Source organism: Ictidomys tridecemlineatus, chromosome 6, assembly GCF_052094955.1.
Source record: "Ictidomys tridecemlineatus isolate mIctTri1 chromosome 6, mIctTri1.hap1, whole genome shotgun sequence".
Classification (NCBI taxonomy): domain Eukaryota; kingdom Metazoa; phylum Chordata; class Mammalia; order Rodentia; family Sciuridae; genus Ictidomys; species Ictidomys tridecemlineatus.
The window spans coordinates 98,316,437-98,340,492 of NC_135482.1; the positions used below are offsets into that span (position 1 = coordinate 98,316,437).

General features: G+C 35.1%; 1 protein-coding gene across 2 annotated transcripts in view; it reads left to right on the top strand.

Moving 5' to 3' along the window:
- Positions 1-927: 927 nt before the first annotated feature.
- The window catches only part of LOC101959495 (PZP alpha-2-macroglobulin like), a 45,377-nt gene continuing 22,248 nt past the window's right edge, over positions 928-24,056 (top strand). For both annotated transcript variants that reach the window (XM_021720861.3, XM_078015271.1), the window contains exons 1-15: positions 928-1,093; positions 3,763-3,946; positions 5,070-5,229; positions 5,398-5,450; positions 6,236-6,256; positions 6,445-6,613; positions 7,057-7,141; positions 8,826-8,937; positions 9,252-9,366; positions 9,517-9,626; positions 10,631-10,792; positions 12,684-12,911; positions 13,137-13,200; positions 21,269-21,411; positions 22,597-22,746. In XM_021720861.3, coding sequence (XP_021576536.3) covers positions 1,011-1,093; positions 3,763-3,946; positions 5,070-5,229; positions 5,398-5,450; positions 6,236-6,256; positions 6,445-6,613; positions 7,057-7,141; positions 8,826-8,937; positions 9,252-9,366; positions 9,517-9,626; positions 10,631-10,792; positions 12,684-12,911; positions 13,137-13,200; positions 21,269-21,411; positions 22,597-22,746 — 1,839 coding nt within the window. In that variant the 5' untranslated portion in view covers positions 928-1,010. The remainder of the gene's footprint in view (positions 1,094-3,762; positions 3,947-5,069; positions 5,230-5,397; positions 5,451-6,235; positions 6,257-6,444; positions 6,614-7,056; positions 7,142-8,825; positions 8,938-9,251; positions 9,367-9,516; positions 9,627-10,630; positions 10,793-12,683; positions 12,912-13,136; positions 13,201-21,268; positions 21,412-22,596; positions 22,747-24,056) is intronic.

Genomic DNA, 24,056 nt, shown 5'->3' on the forward strand with positions numbered 1-24,056 from the left:
GGGATGGATTCAAACTAAAAAGCTTCTTCTCAGCAAAATAAGCAATTAATGAAGTGAAGAGACAGTCTACACAATGGGAGCAAATTTTTACCACATGCTCATCAGATAGAGCATTTATCTCTGATATATAAAGAACTCAAAAAACTTAACACCAAAAAAAAACAGTAATAAATAGGCTAAGGATATGAGCAAATACTTCACAGAAGAAGATACATAATTGGTCAACAGATTTATGAAAAAATGGTCAACATCTGTAGCAATTAGAGAAATGTAAATCAAAACTACTCTAAGATTTCATCTCTCTCCAGTCAGAATGGAAATTATTAAAAAACCAAACAATAATCATTGCTGGTGAGGATGTAGGGAAAAGATACACTGATTCAATGCTGGCAGGATTGCAAAATGGCACATTGCAAACTGGCACAACCACTTTGGGGTAGTGTGGAGATACTTTAGAAAACTTGGAACTGAACCACTGTTTGACCCAGCTAGCCCACTCCTTGATCTATACCCAAAGTACGTCACTGTAATCATTTTCTTCCAGGACCAGGAATCCACTGTCAAAAATAAATCCTCCTGAACTTGACTTCCCTCAATCCTGGAAAGAAATCTGTATATTAAATGACATCACAGTGATACATCCCATCACCTTCAAATACAGTTTCCTTTGTTATTTGCATGTGAGAATTTTTAGGAGAAAGTTTCATTGAAGATCCTTCATCAGAAGTTTGCAATGGAAGTTAAAGTTTATTCTAACTAGAATATGAATTTTATCCTTCAGGAATACCTCAGAGCCTGTTAGAATTTAGCCTTAAAAAGAATGAGGCAATATAAGAGCAATGACCCTTTTTGGGAACCTGTGCCCCATTCTGACCTCTCATCAAAAGACTTGGGTGGGGCTTGTTTAAAAATAGCTTCCACATAAAGCCTGGTCAATGTAGAGAGTCTCAGAGATCAAGCTGAGGGCAAGGTGTTGGGAACAACACCACACCTGAGATTTGTCTCTCACTATGGGCAAAGACAAGCTTCTTCATTTATGTTTGGTGTTACTTCTTGTCTTGTTTTCTGCTAATGACTCAGACTCTGCAGAACCGTAAGTCTCACTGAAGTCTCAAGACTTTATATCAGTCTTTCCCTTTTATCTTTACTTTGCCTTTCCTATTAAATGCTACCTTTCCACTGATTAAGGTACCTTTAAGTCAGAGAAGATTATCTTGGTAAACCCATTTTTTTTCTTTCACATATTCTCAACTCTTGAAATCACTTCTTTCCAGTGGACCAATCATCATAAATACAAGAAGTAGTCACTAGGAAGCACAATTTGAAACCTCATACTCTACTTTCTCATGAAGGTTCTTTTGGACAGAGGGCATTGAACATAAAAATATCAGGGTGTATAGTGGGGTGCAACTTAACTCACACTGTAGGTCAGATTTGTACAGAAAGGACAGCTCCTTTATTATTTAATCATTTATCAAGGCTTCATGAAAAGTCCCCAATTATTGGTCAATGGGAAAAAAATAAATTTAGTCCTATCCAATTTTAAATTTGATGAAATACAATAATTGCATTTTGCTGTCTCCCTAGTTCCTTCTCCAAGATAGTGTCTAGAGGGTTATAGTCTCTATAACCTTCTGGAGGAGAAGAGGGACAGAGTGCTTGGCCTCAGAGTTCTCTGTCTCTTTTTGCACTGTTAATCTGATTTCTTTTTACCTGCCAGCATGTACTGTTGGAGTCACTAGACAGCTGGTTTCTCTCTTTGATCAAGATGTAAAAGTCCTCTGGTTGACTCTGTCTCACTTCAGCTCTTTCACCTCCCATTGAACCCCAACGTTCTACTGCATTCTACATTCAGTAAAGTCACTATGATTCCAACATAGCTTAGGCTGCACAGTCAGTGTGCTCCTTTGCAGTTGAGGCTCATCTAGGGTCCCTGGCCTAAACCAAGCTACATTTACATTCTTCAGAGAATGGTGGGAATTCTTAGATCTGATAAGAAGACATACACACTGAGGTGTCCTAGGGAGGTTAAACTTCTAACCCTCCTTTGCCTACACGCACTGTACTGCCAGATGACTTTGGTGAAGCTACATTTCAGACCTATAGAGGGCAACCTCCAGAGTTCAAAATTGGTAGAGAGGTAAGAGGACCCTCCATCTGTTGTTACCTTATTCATCTGCCACAGTTGGCCCTGTTCAGGCCAAAGTATGGGAAGCAGGAATTAGTACTCTGATCAACTAACTTTTCTGTCTTCCTTAGGCTTCTTTTTTGCACAATTTTTCATCAACCAATACAGGTGAATTTCTCTCCCAACATTCCTCTACTTCATCTGCAACTGCAGATAAATCAACTCCCACTGCTCCCCTTCCAGATAGTATTTGATTATAGGTAGAGGTTACTTGGTGTTCTGAGTGCAGGTTGAATGAATAAAGCAAGAGGCATTTATTGGGTTCAGAAATACAAAGCAGTTTGTATCCTCAAATGCAGTCTACACTACACAGGATTATCCCATCCACTGAAAATCATTATGCCCACCTTTTAGCAAATAGCAGTAAATCTAGTTATCATAAACAGAAGGGGATTTTTCTCTACACAGTGAAGAAATCCTTATCTTATCTCTCCAGAGTTAGACTTTGATGTGAGAATTGAGAGAGTGACAAAGAGACAAAGTATCTGTTTCCCTCTTCTAGGGACAGTAAGATTCCAGGAGACTAAAGTTTCAAAGGAACAGGTGAAAATAGTTAAATTAAAAGTTATCAGTTTAATATTTATAAAATTTAGCTCCTACTCCAAAGGCAAATATTTAAAATGCAAACATTCATGGTTGAGTAATATATTGAAACATTGCGGTTACTAACTGCAGGTGAAATCTTGGGCAAATTACTCAACCTCAGTGGGTCCCAACTTCAGTATCTATTAGATTGAATATTAACCAAACCCTTATGAAATAGTTGTTTAGAATATCAACTATGTATATAATTAAATTTTAAGTTTTTATCAAGTAGGCTTAAAATTTAAAAAAAAATAGTATATTGAGTCAATTATACACTTATGTCTCCTTTCTTACTGAGATCAAAGAACTAGAGGAAAAAGCTGGATGGGAAGGCAAAAAATAATGTTTATCATGTATCAGATCCTTGAAAGAACAGTACACAAGATCTCAGAAAATTCAGGTGCCAGGGAAGAGTTAGATGAGAAGTACAAGTCGAATGACCATGGGTAAGTTATGTAATTACCATGACCTTCTCTTTTTTATAATAAAAACTTAGTAGTCATGCAAAAAAAATATGAGATTTACATTATTTAAGAGTGACCCTAAAAATTCATGACATTTTTTTTGCCAAGAAATTCTTCAAAACACATAAAGAAAGATTGATGTGTAGGAGTAGACCACCTGGAGAATGAGGAAACAAACTTCACTTCTGTATTCCACAGATCAAATACCTTTGGTATTCTCCCCTCCAACTCTCTGCTCTTTACATAACAAAGTAATATTAGGATTCTTGTACCAAGTTTCCTATTTAAAAAAAAAATTAAGATATGAGTTCATGTTGATGATGTATGGGCAAAAGTAGTACAAGATATACGAAAATAATAGTTCTTAATTGCAAATTAGCTACAGAATCACCATCTTATTGCTCTTGATTTATTGACTCTTGGTACAGAACCAATTACAGCTATAAATACTATTGTTCTGGAAAACACAGAAGACAATGCTTATTATTATAGGTTTTTCTCTGACTTAACCTCTTACCTTCCCAGACATTATATGGTGCTGGTCCCCTCCCTTCTCCACACTGTGACCCCTGAGAAGGCCTGCCTCCTTCTTAGCCACTTGAATGAGACAGTAACTATAAGTGCTTCTCTGGAGTCTCTAAGGGAAAACAGAAGCCTCTTTACTGACCTGGTGGTGGAGAAGGACTTATTCCATTGCATCTCCTTCACTGTGAGTACTACTAGAGTACTGGCTACAATGCCTGTCTCAATGAATTCTGCTAGTCCTGGTGATAGGAACCTGGTGTTCAGTCCCAAGTAATCACTTTAAGAATGTTGTTAGGTCTTCCACAAAGACCATAGACTGTAACTTCTCAGCTACAAAACATGCATCTTCCACTAGAGTAGGGGGAAAATATTTTCTAAATGCCAAAGTTTAGTTTAATTCCTAAACAAAAATCCTGTTGCCCACAAAAATAGTATAACATGGAGGAGTTTTCCAGTTTTGACATATAATTTTCTCTGAAAGAGTCAGGATTGGACATTGCCTAGGAGCAGATTATACAAAGATAATTCTGCATTCAGTGCATTTTTTTCTTGTGATGCATGTTAGATGTCATCTGAATGTTTCAATCCTGCAAAATTCTCCAAGCAAACATCCAGTACCTCTTTGAGGTTGACTAATGAGTCATGCTCAGTTCTTATATTCTCCCATATTTTTTTTCAGGACAAGGAATATTCATAGACTCAGTTAAAAGAAATGTGTTTTAATACCTAGAAGTCTATATCCGTCAACTTCTTGTTCTGTGACCAAAATGCCAGATGACAATTTAGAGAAGGAAAAGTTTATTTCGACTCATGGTTTCAGACATAGCGACCATAGTTGGCTGACACCATTGTTCTGGGCATGAGGTGAGACAGGACATCATGGCAAAAGAGTGTGGCAGAACAAAGCTACTCTCCTTGTAGCATCTGGGAAGCAGAGAAAGACAGAGACAGAAAGAGAGAGAGAGGCAGAGGAGTCAGGGACAAGAAATAGTCACCAAGGGTACACCTCCAAGGACCTATATTCTCTAGCCATGCCCACTCAGTAGTTCATTCAAATTATTAATTCATCAAGTGGATTAATCCAGTTATGAGATTACAGTTCTCATAATCTAATCTATTTGAGTTCTGCTGATGGCTGTTCTTATTAATTTCCCCTATTTCTTATGTTAATGTCTTTGTTCCTATATCCAGAGAAACAGTCTTTTCTACCAAGCTGCTTTTAAGCTAAAGAACAGATAGAAATAATAATGAAGAACTCAGAAGGAATAGGTGTAGAGTTCCTCAATTATAAAATATTTGTTTTTTAGCTCCCAAGGATTTTATCTTCTTCAGAGGTAGGATTCCTCACTATCCAAATAAAGGGACCTACACAAGATTTCAGGAAGAAGAACACAGTGCTGGTGAAGAACGCTCAAAGTCTGGTCTTTGTCCAGACAGACAAACCCATCTACAAACCGGGCCAGACAGGTATGTAAAGAAATTTCCTCAGCCAGGGCAACACTGAGAAGGAAGGGCCACCTCCCCTGCAGGTTTTCCAGCCAAAGTCATCATCATCTAATCCTTTATCTTCTTGACTAATAACCCAAATCATCTACTTTTCTGGGTATGAATCTTACAAGATAATTTGTTTTTTAGTGAGATTTCGTATTGTCTCCCTGGATGAAAATTTTCACCCCCAAAATGAACTGGTAAGCATCCTATGTCTATGAAATGGGAGTGTGGGGGAGGGGCAGATGGGACTACTATTCCAAAACCAGGCAGGAAGGTCCAAGAAGAGCAAGATGATGAAAGATATTCCCTTTGTGACCTGACTCCAGCCTCACCATAATTCTAGAGTCTCATATAGGACAAAGTTGAGGGGCAGGAGATGAAGAAGTCTTTTCTCTTTAATAGGAATTAATCAATTTGATAATAGCTACATTTAATTGCTCTGAATATACTGCAATAAGGATAATGAATTATTAATAATATATTTAATACATATATTAGAAAATATGTACAATATAGAGTTGGATGTGCTTACTGAACATCACTTGCTCCAACTGGCCTTCAACATATGACAAAATAACAAAGCTATTTTTTTTACATTTTTTAATTGACACAGTAATCGTACATATATAGGAAGCACAGGATAATAATTTGATACATGTATACAATATGTAATCACCAAATCATAGAAATTAGCATTTCCATCTTATTCAGCATTTATTATTTCTTTGAATGCTTCTCTTCTAGTAGAAGTAATAGTCTTGGTTTGCTTTTAATCAAATAATTCTGGAAATTCTCTTCCTACTGGGTCTAAGTCAAAATGACATATAAATCTATGAATATACTTCTCTTGTGAAAGTAAATACTGTAGTCATATCTTCATTAGGAGGATGTAAGTATTCAAATGATATTATTAAATAATATTTTTCAGGGAAATAGCAACACATAGTAATAACCACATTACTTCTTTCCTGTTTTCCTATAGATTCCACTGATATACCTTGAGGTAAGCATCTCAAAGGAAGTTAGTATTTTGATGTGTTAGAAAGTTCAAATATTCCTCCTCCCTGAAGCCCAATTTATTGTATTTTATCTTCCTTCTACAACACTAATTACCACCCTCAAAATTATTGGTAATGTTCAAGGACCATCATAACTTAATGATCACTCCCTGTGCTTCTTGCTTTTCTTTAGAACCCCAAAAGAAATAGAATTGCACAGTGGCAGAGTCTCAAGTTAGAAAGTGGCCTGAGTCAACTCTCCTTTCCCCTCTCCTCAGAGCCCATTCAGGGCTCCTACAAAGTGGTGGTACAGAAGGAATCAGGTGGAACAGCAGAGCACTCCTTCACTGTGGAGGAATTTGGTATGGATGATATAAGTGGGAAGGGCAGGACTTTTCTGGTACATAAAATATGCATTCACTTAAATCATTTAAATTTTCCATAGGTATGTTGAAATTGAATTAAAGACAGTTAAACCTATCTCTAAAGAAAGCCATCATGATTATGTAAACAAAGTCAAAAGGGTTTGTAAAATCATTTCAGTATTCTTTGAAAAATATGAAAATTCTTACTTAAATACCACTATCATCATCTGTTAGTGTCATTAAAATTTACTGTGGTTAGAGTCTGTTTTAACTGGTTCTGCATGGATTGTTAAGTCTTGCCATCTTAAAGTTAGTGTGTTGAAAAATTCATATAACATTTCAGAGTACCATTTGAGGGAAAATTATAGATATGTCAAAAATGTTTGCATTTCCAGTAAATGTTCACCAGCCTCTCTTTTTATCATTATCTCTATTGACAGTGCTTCCCAAATTTGAGGTGAAAGTTCAAGTGCCAAAGATAATCAGTATCTTGGATGAAAAAGTGGAAATAACAGTATGTGGAATGTGAGTTGTTTTATCTACATTGTCATAATTGGCCTCAATTCTGAATAATTATTTATCTAAGTATAGATAATAAATTTAGTTTCCCTCAGCACTTTTATAATAGTATTCCACTGACTTCCCTTTGAGTACTTATTAATAAAATCACAAATATAGAAAAGAAAAAAGACACCCTTAATCATTATTTAGCTTTCCATATTTGTATCATATTTTTTTGCTTTAATATTTTAGATTAAATTAGAGGTCACAAAATTTTCCCCAAATACATACCTCTAAAAAAATAGAGGTATTTTCCCACTTACAACATACCATTATTACACCAGCAAAATTTAAAGTATTTTCAATATTAGTTATAAACTTATACTCAAATCCTCAAATTTTTCTGAATGTGTCTAGAGGTGATTACACATTGTTTTTGGCAATTTTAACTCATAAGCACTCTTTGTTTCAACTCTCTATGATGGAAATTTTCAACCAAGTACAAAAGTTAACAGAAATGTAAAATGAAATCTCATGTGTCTGGTACCTATTAAAAAAAACTATGAAATTCTCCATATTTTAACTCCATTCTCTCTCTCTGTAGTACTTTTATTTTGCTTTAAGAATTTAAAGCAAACCATAGAAACCTATAAATATCTTAAAATTTGTAGCCTTGTTTCTCCCTATGGCACTAATTTATTGAAGAGAAAAGGCCTGTTAGATCCTAAACATTTCACTGGCTAGAACTGCCTTCTTGCTTCTCATGGAACACTGAATTAATTATGTTTAATCTCTCCACTGGGCAATATTAAGAAAATACTTTAATGATTAACATAGATTCTTTGGTACAGTGATGGAACTAATTATTTAATAGCCTCAAATAATAATTCTCTAAGAATTTTCTACTCTAGGATATTTTACTTTCTCCTTTTCTTCATGTATATACCATAATTACTAATCCTGACATGAATCAAGAAGGAGGAGGCTCTAATGAGACTGACTGAAAACATAATAGAAAAGATCATAGGTCAAAACTACTGAGCAGAAGCCAATAATTAGAATTCTAACAAAGTGACTTACACATAAAATAAATGATCTAGTGACTGATACTATGACTATAAGGATAACAGGTTGAAATAAGCAGTCATAAGAACACTACCAGTGACACTATTTTATAGAGGTATGCTATTTTTCTGAACCTCCATTCTTTCTTTTTTCTTTTTTTTTTTTTTAACCTCAATTCTTTCGTCCTTTTTCTTAGAAATTGGACCTAAGGACATTTAACCAATGAGCCACAGCCCCAGGCCTATCTATTTATTTAAACACAAGTTGTCATTAGGTTACTTAGGGCCTTACTAAATTGCTGAGACTGGCTTTGAACTTGCAATCCTCCTGCCTCAGCCTTCCTTGTTGCTGGGATTACAGGCATGCCCCATCAGGACCAGCTGAGCCTCAATTTTTAAGTAGCAAATTGAGGGAGTGAACATGACCTATAAAGATCCCTTTCACTTTTATCTTTTGTGAAATCAGATAACTCGAGTTTCTTTTAGCCTTGAGAATAAAACTCATTCCGGCAAATAAGCAATAGCAGAGGGAGCAGGCTGGATAAAGAAATGTGACAGCCTAACTATTATAAGGCTTGTGGAGGGTTGGTAGTGGGAAATGCAGGTGGCCTTTCTCAATTCCTGATTTGTTTCTCACGTGATAGATACACCTATGGGAAACCAGTCCCAGGACTTGCAACTGTGAGCATGTGCAGAAAACTATTTCATCATGGTAATTGTTACAAGAAAGAGTTCTGTGAGGAATTCAGTCAGCCGGTTAGTATTCAGTGTTCTTTCTTGGTACTATCACCATTTCAGCCAGGAGGGCGCTCTATTTTACAAGCTAGAAGGAGAATAATAGGACAAACTTGTCCCAAAATATCCCTTATCCAAAACAGAACTTTCTATTCTTAGTCAATAAGAGTCATTGAAAAATTAACCTTAGAGATTACAAAGCAGAAATGAATATGAAGTTCCTGAAGGTCAATTAACAATTTAACCCAAAAAAGTTTCCTTGGCATTAGAAAGAAAATAAATTTAGTGACTATGCATCTTAATCAGCTTGACATTTATTGTCTTTGTGTTCTCAGCTCAACAGTGATGGCTGCATCACCCAACAAGTAAAAACCAACTTGATTCAGATTAAAAGTTCGGGCTACGAAATGAAACTTAGAGTGGAAGCCAAGATCAGAGAAGAGGGAACAGGTTGAGTACTAAATGAATATGGGAGATAAAATACTAAACATTGATTTATTTCTCATAACAAAATGAGGTTAAGAAAAGTTGACATAGGAAGGAAATTTTAGGACTAAAGTAAATTTCAAGAGTATTTACTCTTTTCTGTATATTTTTCAGACCTGATATTCACTGGAAATGGGACCAGTGAAATCACAAACATTGCCACCAAACTCAAGTTTGTGAAAGTGGACTCACACTTTAGACGAGGAATCCCCTTTTCTGGACAGGTACAGTGTAACTCACAAGTAGGCAAAATTTCCTGTTGATATAAGTCCAGGGCCCAGTGATGTAACCCATACTTGATTAGTTATTAATTAGTCAATATGACCAAAGTCATGAAACCAAAAACTAGAACTTCCCTTTGTAAATATCACTGATGAAATGTACAAATCTAGAGTAAAGTACTCACCCAGCTAGCTGGAACTTTCAGTTTCTCACAAGTGACTCCCAGTGCTTTCTTTGTAACTGTTCTACTTAGAAATAGGTGAATAAACAGTTCAAATTTTAGGTATAGGTATTATTATATCATGCATTTCGTAGTTATTATTGTATTGTTTTAATATGTAAGATATATAATTTAAGAATAATAAAGAAAGGCAGATACTTATTTTATTTATATTAAGAATTGATTTCATTGGTTTTATAATTATATAATTTTCCTCAAAAAGAAATATTTTCATGTGGGTTTCCATAGCTGATTATTTCAGGAGATAATAGTAATGTTACTGACCAATATTTGTGGAATAAATGTGTCAGATATCTTCTAATATATTTTATGTGGATTACTTAATCTTCACTGCTACATATGAAGGAGGCACTACTGCTAGCCCCAGTGGGAAGCTGAAGCACAGAGAAATGTTTTGTTCAGGGAGGAGGAGAGTGAGCACAGCCAAACACTCTAGCCTCCTGCTAAATGAAAAGGGGAAAGCAGCCCTTTTAAGTTGATTCCTATAATTTTGGCACTAGATGTAATTACTAAATTATTAAATATCAAATGTAATTACTAAAAAACCTCTGACTAGCAACATAATTTAAAAAATAATAAAACCTCCCTGATCTTAAAGGAATACCAAGGAGTTTCAAAAATAAACCAGTTATGGAAGCACCCGAGGAGCCCAAATGGAAGAAAAGCCTCGTAGTAAACTTAGTTACAGCATTAAAGGCATATGTGCACATGAGTTCTGTTCTCTTTGTTTTCCCTATAAATTATCGAATATTTTTTCTTCTTTAGGTGCTTCTGGTGGATGGGAAAGGTATTCCCATTCCCAATAAATTGATCTTCATCTCTGCAAGTGAAGCCAATTATCTTTACAATGCAACTACCAATGAACAGGGTCTTGTACAGTTTTCAATCAATACCACTAACATCTTAACCAACAAACTTTTTATTACGGTAAGTACCACAATAAATAAACCCTCTGAGGACAAAGAGAGAGAAATAACATTAGTAACAATGAAATATTCAGAGCAAACATTGCAATTGAAAGAAATAAGAAATCCAGACTTCAAGGTTAGATATTTGAGGATAATTGAATTTCATGAAAAATAATTAAGACATTAGAAAAGTATATTATAGAAGTGACTGATAATTTCATTAGATTATTTGTAAAATTTTATATACTGTGTAAATATAAATCTTATTTGATTTGGGTCCTGAATAATATCAGCTGCTTCACTTATTAATGAAATTTATATTATATATTTTCACATCTACTTAGGTATTTTGTAAAGTGATCATGAATACACACACACCTAGTATATATTATCTAATGATGATGATCAAAAGATTTCTATAGCTAAAAGTTTTCTTGTTATCATAAACAAAAAGTGGTAAAAGACTATAATTTGTTGATTCTAGCTTAGATAAAGAGTATTTAAATTATTTCTAATTGCCAATATTCCTGCTAATTAAGTTTAAAAGTATGTGATGATGTTAAATGTTTTCCATGTAATGGATACTTGCTCCTCCCTAGGACCAAAAAGATAAATAAGCAGAGTCCCTACACTTAAAATAGTTGAAATATCCTTAAAGTTAACAGACCTGTAAATTATTAGTATAATGTATCTAAGTATAATAGTTTTTAAACAAACAGAAATTTTATTATGGGATCAAATAGATTAGTCTGTAAAATATGTCAAATAAATTTAGGAAAAAAAATTATGCACCAAGAAAAGACCTAAGGAGCAGTGACTTTTTAGGGAATATGGAATTATGTGCTAAACATCTGTAAAGGTTTAAAGTTCCAGGAACTACATAGGCCTTAAAAGTTGGAAATCATAATAATGAAAAGAAGCATGAATGCAAATCTTTTTTTTTAATGGCATAAATTTGCATGAACATACTTTATATACAGAGTTACCAAAAATTGTGCTGTGAATGGATAATTGTGATTGTAATGCATTCCACTATTGTCATGTATGTAAGAAAAAAAAAAAAGAATGGCCTAGACTTTATGGAATATTCTGACAGCAGTAACACACTGTTCTTTGAAGAGGCAATTTTTCAGTCGCACGTGTTTGGGGACAGCCTGTGCATGAACATTTTCTGACCTTGCCAGGCAGGGCTGGGTGGACCAGGAACCACTCCGTAGAGGAAGAGACTTAGTGGCCCCTAGCTGGTCGTGCGCGCGCCAGACCTGGAGAGGGAGAAGGGAGCACGCAGCGAGGTGCGGGCGTTGGGCTCCTAAGCCGCGTGCGCCAGGGCACCCCACCAGCCGGGCTGGGTGGCGGGCTGCGCACCAAGCCCCCAGGGTGCGGAAGGCGCGAGGAGTCCGTGCTAGGGTTCGGTGAACTTGAAGACTGGCGGCGGGAGGTTGCTGCTCGGGATGGGGATGCAGCGGCAGCTGCTCTGAATGCAAATCTTTTGAGGATTATTTATAAGCAATTTTTAGGTCAGTAAGATAATATATTACATTTATATATAATTTCAATAAAGCAATTTACAAAAGGTTTCAGTTATGTGATGATTCTCTTTTATGTTTGGATGATTTATACTTTCCATTTGAATATCATTCCTCTAGCTCTGAAAAGTAGAAAAAAAAAAAGAAAAACGAAATGTCAAAGAAGTGATAAGTCAGCAGAATCAGGACAAAGGAGACAAGTCTGTGGATGACTTCTTTTTAATATCTTCAACATAGGGATACTGACAGCTCCGGTATTTAGTAGTCAGCAGGGATGAGGGAGACACAGAAAAGAAGACACATAGTTTTAACTATTCATTTTGATAAGAAACTAACTAAAGAATTTCAAGATAATTTTGTCTCTTTGCTTTTCTGTTGTATCAGGTCATCCACCAGCAACCTAACACATGTTTTAACTATATATGGATCCAAGAAGAACACCAGGGAGCTCAGCATATTGCAAGTCATGTTTTCTCCTTAAGTGGGAGTTACCTTTACCTGGAGCCTGTGGCTGGTACCCTGCCCTGTGGCCAAACACAGAATATCAAGGCACACTATATACTGGATGGACAAGCCATGGGAAAGCTCAAAGAACTCATTTTCTATTACCTGGTAAGAATAAGGCAGTGGAATGTTTTCGGGTCTTATCAGTAGACAGAAGTGGTCAATGGGTCCAAGAATGTCACAATAAATTACTTGTGCACCACAAGTAATTCTCATCCATGCTCCCTTGACTCTTACTTTTTATGAGGTTGATTCCCTCCAGCAGACTCAACAAACCAAAGTGGGTCAAGGTCAAAGATGTCAAGTCTCTTTTCTGTTGATTTTTCATTTCAGATCATGGCTAAGGGAAGCATAGTCAGATCAGGGACCCATGCTCTGTCTGTGGAGTCAGGAGACAGTGAGTACCCTCAAACCCATCTCCCCATTTGTTCATTAACACATTTATTCTTACCCCTCAGTGACAGTTCACAAATGGAGAAATTATTTTTATTATTCCCTCATAACAAGAAGAAAGACAATAAGAAAAATATAGAAATTCCTTATGATTCTTTGGCATCTTTTTAAATGGTCAATAGACACGTTTGACTGCCTACCATAGATCAGACACTCTTTTCCCCCATAGCTTTATTGAGGTAAAAATGAGGTACAATAAATGCACATATTTGAAGTATGCAATTTGATCAATTTTGACATGTATGTGACCAATACAATCAATATAAAAAAGCATTTCCATTACTTCTTTTTAATTTGAAATCATGCAGCATGTACCCTTCATGATTTATTACATTAGAAATTAATCACCTTAAGATATGTAGAAACCCACCCCCACGTGTCAACTATTTCAAAATTAAATGGCATTTATAAATATCTAGAGGTCAAGTAAGAAAGCACAAGAAAAGTAAATAAAAAGTGCTTTGAACTAAGTGATAATTAAAGATCTTTGTGATGAAAGAGTACTCAGATGAACATTTATAACAAAGTACTCATATCAGAAAGAAGCCAGAATAACAATAAAATTACTTTCAAATTATATAGTAGGAAGGAAAAAATAAAGAGTAAGAACAAAAATATATGAAATAGAAAAGAAATAATACAAATAAAATTTGATAAAAATCTAATCAATAAAAAGCACAAAAATTAATATCAATGGAAAGGGAGCTATCAAAATAACCCTATGGATGTTAGAAATATATTAATATAATATTACAATTGTGTGCCAACGTATGTGATAGCTTACATATAACATGGTCTATATTAAAGAAGGATCTGTGTGCTGCTGAGAATAAAGTATATTCTGTCATTGATGGATAAAATATAATGTCTGTTAAGTCTAAATTATCAATTGTATGTTTTACTTCTATAGATTCTTTATTTAGTTTTGTTTGGAATACCTATTCAGTAACAGAGGCATGTTAAAATTACCCAATATTATTGTGTTGTGGTCTATTTGATTCTTGAAATTGGGAAGAGTTTATTTGATGTACGTAGATGCTCCATTGTTTGGGACATAAACATTATGATTATTATGTCTTGTTGATTTATAATTCCCTTAACACAGTATGAAATGGCTTTCTTTGTCCCTTATTAACTTTGGCTTAAAGTCCACTTTGTCTGATATGAGGATAGAAACCCTGCTTGTTTAGGTGCTCCAAGTGAGTGATATGTTTTTTTCCCATCCTTTCACCTTCAGTCTTTTCTATTTCCACCTCTTTATTGAGGAGGTACAATTCATGTATTTTCTCTCTCATTTCATTTCTTATACTGTCCTTTACTTAGCAAATCAGTTTAACTATGTACATTCTAATCTCCTTCTTTGACATTTCATCCACTGTGATATTGATGGATTCTGTTACTGGAGTATCTACGTTTGTTTGGGGTGATTTGTTCCCTTGCTTTTTCACATTATTTGTGTGTTTACTGCCTCAGATTTATACTGTTAGATGGGTAGAGTTTGTATCCTGTGGGCTTAAATGGTGTCCTTGAAGGTTTCCCATACCTCACTGTTTAGGGGAAGACAAATACTAAGAACCACCAATGCAAACAATTTACAACATTAAACCAAATAGTTCCTACTGTGACATCTACAATGTTAATTATCATAATAAACATAAATGATATGATCAGTTACTTCCTACCATAAAAACAGCAAGTTTGCAAAAGGATTTATAATTTCAAATGATGGACAGAGAACAGAAATGATATAGGATGGGATGATTATGAGGGAGAAAGAGAGAGGAAGAAGTAAAAAATTAAAGGAAGAATGAAAGAGACAATATAGAGATTGGCTGTTAGCAGAAGAAAGGAGAGAATCAAGGAGAAAAAAAACATAAATTAAAAAACAGAAGAAAAAACATAAATTAAAATTTTTTAAAAATAAAAAATAGAAGAATACAAAACAAAACTATACCAATCAAACACTCTAGTTCACAAAAAAACTAATCCATGAAAAATGACTAGCTTCAAAAATGCTAGAAATGGGAATGTCCATTTATCATCAAGGTCACAATTAAACAGAGAAAAAGAATTTTTTAAAAATCATGTGAAAAGTTAAAGAATTCTTTCCGTTGGAGTTCAAGAAGATTCTCAGTTTCTCTTCTCAGCAGTTTTAGGTAGGGGCACCCAGAGTGTCATGTTCCACCCTTTAGATTGCTGGAATGACAGTGATAATCCCACAGGTAGAATTCCTAGAGGCATAGTTTAGGTTTAGGTGGGATCTAGGCTCTTTGCTGAATGCCAACTGGTCTGGAGATTTTAAATCAGTGCACTTCTAGTGCCCACTACTTGCTGGTCCATATTGGAAGACTGTATCCCAGGGTTCTCTCCTGGGTTCCACCCATGTGGTTGGGGGACCCAATTCTTGCATTGGTGGTTGTCACCTTCAGATACCACATTTCCTGGTCTTGGGTTCAGTTTTCAAACACTTGTGCCCCTGCCTTCATAGTTTCCAGCCATTGGAGGGGGAAAGGTAGAGGTGGGTGGGTTTTCACAACCAATTGCCCCTGGTATAAATCTTTCTCCACATTTGATTTTTTTTCTGGTCACTTAAGCACACTCTGTGCCATGCAGTGTGTGTTTCCAGGTCTATATTTGGGGCCAAACTCAGATTTGCCAGGAATCAGCCCCCTTCAGCTGCTGGTCCCCACACAGGGGCTGCAAAATGAATCCTTTCTTTGTCCTCTGCACGCTGCCTGGAGAGATGGAGGCTTCTTTTCCCACACATGGATATTGTGCAACAAGTCCTTCAGATTTGCTGGGCAACGTCCTTGATCTCTAAATGCCCCATACCCAGATACACCTCAGGCCTCCCTAAAAATGTGGGTTCCTTTAACTCCTTTATCCCTCCACCATGCTCAGGAGGGACCACTCTGGCTGGTGTTTCATGTCTGGCCACTGGTGCTTCAGACTGTACTGCTGGGGATTTCGTCCTTATTTTATTACATCTGACCTCCTGAGTCCTGATCTGCTTTGAATGCCCAGTTTTAAATTCCAGAAAAGTCCCCCACATTTTTTGTTTGCCGAACTTGCTGAGAAAACTGCCTGTCTGCTTTCTTGGTTTCGATCCATGCAGCAGCCAGGAAAATGACTGCCTCTATTCCACCATCTTGAAAACCCCTCAGATACTCTTTTAAGGTAACTAGTTTTTTCACTTTAGTTCATCTCTTCTATTTGACAGTAAAATAAAAACCTTTTAAAGTCTAAGTACATCATGAATAAGTTGGGAGAAGGGAACCATGGTTGTTTTCTATTCTAATTTAATCCATGTGAAGGATTAGACCACTGAAGAGAGAACCCATGAACATTGTAGTAATTAAATTTTAACCTAAGGCAAACATTTTGCCAACCTACACCTCGCCGCTTAGCTAAATTTAATGACTATTTGAATTTGTTCTGTGTCTAACATTTTCTTTCATTTTTATGATTCTTCTCCCTACCAATTTGGAAAATAAAATCAATTATTATCAAATCAATTATTTATTAGAAAACAATTATAATTGTATGTTTTAATTGTTATTACTTATGCAATTGCTCTCCATAAAGAATCATTGAAAACCCTTTCTGTAATTAAAGAACAAATTTGTTCACGACTTGTTTAACTTTCACTCTTTTAATTGATCAACTTGGATTGGCTCCCATTGTTATTTTTTTTATTGTTGGTTGTTCAAAACATTACATAGTTCTTGATATATCATATTTCACATTTTGATTCAAGTGGGTTATGAACTCCCATTTTACCCCGTATACAGCTTGCAGAATCACATCAGTTACACTTCCATTGATTTACATATTGATATACTCATGTCTGTTGTATTCTGCTGCCTTTCCTATCCTCTACTATCCCCCCTCCCCTCCCCTCCCCTCACCTCTTCTCTCTCTACCCCCACTACTGTAATTCATTCCTCCCCCTTGTATTATTTTTCCCTTTCCCCTCACTTCCTCTTGTATGTAATTTTGTATAACCCTGAGGGTCTCCTTCCATTTCCATGCAATTTCCCTTCTCTCTCCCTTTCCCTCCCACCTCTCATCCTTGTTTAATGTTGGTCTTCTTGTGCTCTTCTTCCCTAGTCTGTTCTTAGTTACTCTCCTTATATCAAAGAAGACATTTGGCATTTGTTTCTCTGTCTATTCCCTAAAGACCTAAAAAGAGCATGCTACAGGGACACTGCTACATCGATGTTCATAGCAGCATAATTCACAATAGCAAGACTGTGGAACCAACCTAGATGCCCTTCAATAGATGAATGGATAAAAAAAAATGTGGCATTTATACACAATGGAGTATTACTTTGCATTAAAAAATGACAAAATCATAGAATTTGGAGGGAAATGGATGGCATTAGAGCAGATTATGCTAAGTGAAGCTAGCCATTGTTATTTTTTTAAATAAAATCTGGATGTTTTTATTGCAGAAATGTCATTCAAAGAACTTTAGAAAACATGTTCAATTAATTAGCTATTATGATCAGGTATCTATGAAAACAGTTATAAATCAGTACTCAATATATGCAATCATTTTCCCATTCCACAATAATAGTTCCAAAAGTTTCTGCTTTAACAGGAAATATGAGGGCAAAAAGCAAATCTAGTTCAGGGGTTTATTGTAATATATGTAGGAGAAAAATTGTAGAAACTTAAAGCAAAATAAAATAAAGATAAGAATAAAAAATAGATCCAGGTGGGAATAAGGGATTACAATAGGAAAAAGAAACAATTCTGCACATCTGAAGATGGAGCCTGTCTTATGTGTTAGCAGCAACATTTGTTGTCCTCTTGTTAAGATAATAATTTGCAGAACTATTTAATATATATTATCAATAATATATATTATTATGAGTTTTCCCTATATTTTCTAGCACTATTCTTCTTTTTCTTTTTTATTGATTTTATTTTTTTAAATACATGGCAGTGGAGTGCATTACAATTCTTATTAAACATATATAGCATAATTTTTCATATCTCTGTATATAAAGTATGTTCATACCAATTCATGTCTTCATACATGTACTTTGGATAATGATGTCTATCACATTCCACCATCATTGCTAACCCCCTGCCCCCTCCCTTCTCCTCCCACCCCTTTGCCCTATCTAGAGTTCATCTATTCCTCCCATGCTCTCCCTCCTTACCCCATTATGGGTCAGTCACCTTATATTAGAGAAAACATTCAACATTTGTTTTCTTGGGATTGGCTAACTTCATTTAGTATTATTTTCTCCAACACCATCCATTTACCTGCAAATGCCATGATTTTATTCTCTTTTATTGCAGAGTAATATTCCATTGTGTATATATGCCACATTTTTTTAATCCATTCATCTACTGAAGGGCATCTAGGTTGGTTCCACAGTTTAGCTATTGTGAATTATGCTGCTATAAACATTGATGTGGCTGTGTCCCTGTAGTATGCTGTTTTTAAGTCCTTTGGGTACAGATGGAAGAGAGGGATAGCTGGGTCAAATAGGGGTTCTATTCCAAGTTTTCCAAGGAATCTCCATACTGCCTTCCATATTGGCTGCACCAATTTGCAGTTCCACCAGCAATGTATGAGTGTGCCTTTTCCCCCCCCACATCCTTGCCAACATGTATCCTTGTTTGTCTTCATAATATTTGCCATTCTTACTGGAGTGAGATGATATCTTAGAGTAGTTTTGATTTGCATTTCTCTAATTTTATTGATTTTATTTTTTATTTTGCTAGAGATGATGAACATTTCTTCATATATTTGTTAATTGATTGTATATCCTCTTCTGAGAAGTATCTGTTCATATCCTTGGCCCATTTATTGATTGGTTTATTTGTTTTTTTGGTGCTTAGCTTTTTGAGTTTTTTACATACCCTAGAAATTAGTGCTCTATCTGAAGTGTGAGGGGTAAAGATTTGCTCCCAAGATGTAGGCTCCCTATTCACTTCACAGATTGTTTCTTTTGCTGAGAAGAAACTTTTTAGTTTTAGTCCATTTCATTTATTGATTCTTGGTTTTAATTCTTGTGCTATAGGAGTCTTATGAAGGAAGTTGGGGCCTAATCCCACATGATGAAGATTAGGGCCTACTTTTTCTTCTATTTAACACTATTCTGTACAGCATCCAAATTCCTCAAATTTCAGAACTATTTTTTAGTCTGTTTAAAATTCAGAATACGAATTTTAAATAACAAAACCTTCACAAATGTCAGTAATGATGGGGTTAATTTCTTTAAATTATTCTTTGCAAAAAAGATGTCTGTTCTAACTTCTCTTTCTGACCTTATGGCATATCAGTCTACTCTGCTTTCTATGTTTAGCTCAAGTGATGGAAGGGCTGAAATTTCACTCCTTTTAGACATGTAATTTATTTCTTTTTCAAGAACAGAACTAAAATTTTATCTGTCCAATTGGACAGTGATATGAATGGCACAGCCCTGCCTAAGAGACATCAGAAACTCCATTTCCTCCCAAATTTAGAGTTTTGCTGTATAAGAACTTCACAGTAAACAATGTTAAGTTAAAGTAAAGTTTACATAGGGTTGGGGAAAAATCCCTATTATATACAGAGTTAAACAGTTTTTAACTGAGCATCACCAATAGCAGGGCTTTAAGACACTTTTTAAAACGATAAACTTTATCTGTATATAAATTAAGGTATGCAACATAATGTTATGGAATAATGTAGGTAAAAAATGGTGAGTATAATGATGCAAATTAATATATTACATTATCTCACCTGGTTGCCCATTTTATTGTGTATGTACCAAGGGCAGCTACAACCTACTCAGCAGAAATCCCAAATACAGTATAATTTTATTGACTATAATACTCATGTTGTACATTAGACTTTTCATCCTAATATAATACTTTATAAAATTTCCTGAAGGATATTTTTAAACTCTTATAGTCAAAAGGGAAAATCAGTTGTAATTTCTCAACAATTATGACATTCTTGTCCTATGATATTTTGAATTTCAACAATGGCTAGAGACTCTGTTGTTCTATGTGTAGTCTAATTGTACCAAAAATATGTAACTGGAGAACTTGGAAGCACAGGACTTTGAAGACTTATAGCTAGGTATCTGGGTACAGGATGTGGAAAAGGGGTGGGAAGATATGGAACAAATGACAGATTGTTTTCTGCCCTTTTTAAAATATTTATTATTTGGTTGAAGGTGGACACACAATCTTTATTTCATTTTTATGTGGTGCTGAGGATCGAACCCAGTGCCTCATGTGTGCTAGGCGAGCACAATACACTGAGCCACAACCGCAGCCCCTTCTGTTCTTCCTTTGTGAACCAATATTCCAAACTCTTTGTTATCATTAAACAAATTCCTTGGCTTTTTTATTTCTTTTATTCAGATAAATGTGGGTCATAAACTCAAATCAGCATTGAACCATTCAGAAACTAGAAATATTACATCTGGCCTTTTTTTCCTCTTAGCTAGTCTTAAATTTTAATGTGCTTTTCAAAGTGTAACTGAGTATCATTTAACACTTCTGGTAGACAAACATTAATACGACTTGTAAAAGCTTAAAACTGCAATGAAAAGTCAAATATCTACATTTTCTCTTAGGAAGTCTAATGGCCATGAATTTCTTCATATTCTGAGATTTTAAAAGTCACATATTTGAAAAATACATGTTATCAATTTTAGTACTATATTTAAGTTGAAAATCACCTCTAGTCTGAAGTCTAAATAAAATGGTCATCATTTATTATGTATATATGGAGCAACTTGAAACTATTAATATTTAAGTTGATTTAGGCATCAGGTGGAAAATCAGATGAAGAAAGATGTAAGTGAAAGAAATTTTGTTAATTTAGTCTACAATTGAAGTCATGAGGGAGACATCAGCCTATTAATATCACCAAATAACTACAACAATATTCACAGAGATTAAGCCACTGAATGCATAGACACAGTTCTGAACTGGGTGAAACCAAGCAACAGTTGGTCTAAACCACCACCATGTTTCCCACTCTCTCCATGCTCCAGTGAAAGGCAGTTTTTTCCTGTCCCTCTCTGTGGAATTGGATATCGCTCCCATTGCACAAGTGTTCCTCTTTACCATTTTACCAGATGGAGAAGTTATTGGAGATTCTGAGAATTTTGAGATTGAAAATTGCTTAGCCAACAAGGTAAGTGATTCAATATAAAATGATAAGAACACAAATAAATGATACTACCATTAATTTTACCCCAAAGAAAACTGGGCCCAGAAGAGTAAAGTGAGTTGTTCAGTGGTTCCCAATAAGTTAATGGCAGAGTCAAAACTTCAGGCTTCAACTATAGCACTTTTTAAATTACTACCACATACAATATAATTCATTTTTGTATCAGCTCTATGCTGACTCCATTAAATGCATATATAAGGTTAAGACTCAGAAGTTCCAAACAGCTTTAGGACAAATAAAAATAACTAGAGACACCTTTCATATACCAGAAGCATTGATGGGCTTCTAAAATTCAAACAAGCTATCTATCTTTGTGAAGTCGAATTTAATATCTTGGGACAAGACTGATATATTGAATAAACATTTTCTTCACAATAGCTAAGCTTGTCCTTCAACAGATATATCGATAAAGAAAATGTGATGTGTATGTATTTACATATATATGTGTGTAAACACACACAATAGAATATTACTTATCCATAAAAAAGAATGAAATTATGTCATTTGCCAGTAAATGAATAAAACTGGAGACTATTAGGCTAAGTGAAGTAAGCCAATCTCAAAGGCTGAATGTTCTCTCCGATATGAAAATGAACACACAATGCGGGAGGGTGATAGAAGTTCTCTGGATTAGACAAAGGGGAATGAAGAAAAGGAAAGGTAGATGGGAATAGGAAAGACAGAGGAATGAATTGGACATAACTTTCCTACGTTCATATATGAATACACAACCAGTGAAACTCCACATCATATACAATCACAAGAATGGGATCCTAATTAGAACAAATTATACTCTATGAATGTAAAATTTGTCAAAATCCACTCTACTGTCATGTACATCTAAAAATAACAACAACAACAACAAAACCAAACCTTTGGTCAAATTTAACTGATGTGGTTACATTTCAAAGGGTTGGCTTTTCTCCAAGGACTCCTGTTCCCTGAACATTCTAGAGCCTACCTGAATTAAATAAATGTAATTGACAGTAAGGGAAAAAATAATAAACTTTTTCAATAAACAATGAGGAAAAGATGTGAAAAGAGGTCCTCAACTGACAGTCCTGACGAGGTCATATAAAGCTGAAATGCATGTAAAGACATGATTAAATCAAGAAACTGGCTTTTTTGACCTTTCTTTCAATTTCACAGGTGGATTTGAGCTTCAGCCCAGCACAGACTCTTCCAGCCTCACATGCCCACCTGAGAATCACAGCTTCTCCTCAGTCCCTCTGCGCCCTCCGTGCTGTGGACCAAAGTGTGCTGCTCATGAGGCCTGAAGCTGAGCTCTCTGCATCCTCGGTGAGTTCCAGTCAGAGTTCAGGGATCAGCAAGGACCCTGAAAAGGGCTCAGAGCAAGAGAAGCCTCTATTGAAAGTAAAATGTGATAATAAAGGTACCTCCCACTTGAGTAGTCCTTGACAGTCTCTCCCTGTCCCACACAGGAGTTGTTCTCACTTACTTTTCCAAATCCCAGAAAATAAGTAATAGCCCCATTTTAAGATGACAAGACTTAAGAGTTGGAGCAGTTGTGATATTTGTGCAAGATTACCCAGAAGTAAGTGGCGTAACTGAGATGTGATTCTGAAACTCTGCCTGCAAGTTTTGATTCTTCCTATGGTAGTCTATTCTAAGCTAGTACTTTCAACATGTATTAAAGGAATTTAGTCTCTTCTCAATATTTCTATTCTTCTATTTCTGTAAGGAATCAAATCTAATGTCTTCATTTTAATGTCTTCAATAATCTTCATGAAAGCTACATTTTGTTAAGATTCCTCACTTATGAGACAGTCATGCTCAAAAAGGAGAATGGATTAATGAGTTGCTAAAAGTATTAGATAATATGACTTCTGTCTAAATAAAATGATTTTGGTCTCAGGAATAAATAAGCTTGCTACAAAATTAATATTTGAAAGCATTAGGGAAGTCATGTACCTTCTAACAGATCCATTCATGTCTCCATGTTCCTTGGGATCTGTGAAAATGCTAATAAGTAATTCACAATTATTTTCAATTTTTAAAAAATGTCCTACTGCATCTTTGTTAACAACACTGATTCACTAAAATTTTGATTTTCTGCTTTTTTCTGTAATTATAATGATTCATGGTATTAACTCCTGACATGTCATGCTTATTTATTTATTATCTTATCATTGTTGTTGGTATTGTTTCAAGCCCACTATGTGCTGGATCTCTTGCAGGAGCAGAGGAAAAAGAAATCAATGTATCACAGTCCTTGTCCTTATAGAACTGTCATTATTGAAGGGTAATACCTAAAAGACTATATATGACTCAGAAAAATGGTTAATACCATTTGGAAGAAATACTGACAAATAAATAGTTTTTCAAAGAACGATTACCAAAGGAAGGGACATTTTTAGAAACTATATCTCCCAAGTTTTAAATATAAAACTAGGTTATTTATATTTTGAAAATTTTCAGCATAATGTGAAAAAAATTTGTGAGTTCATCATTATCAAAAAGTTATGGTAGACCAGTGTAACTCCACATTATGTTCAGGCACAAGAATGGGATTCTAATTAGAATAATTTATACTCTATGTATGTATAATATGTCAAAATACATTCTACTGTCATGTATATCTTAAAAAA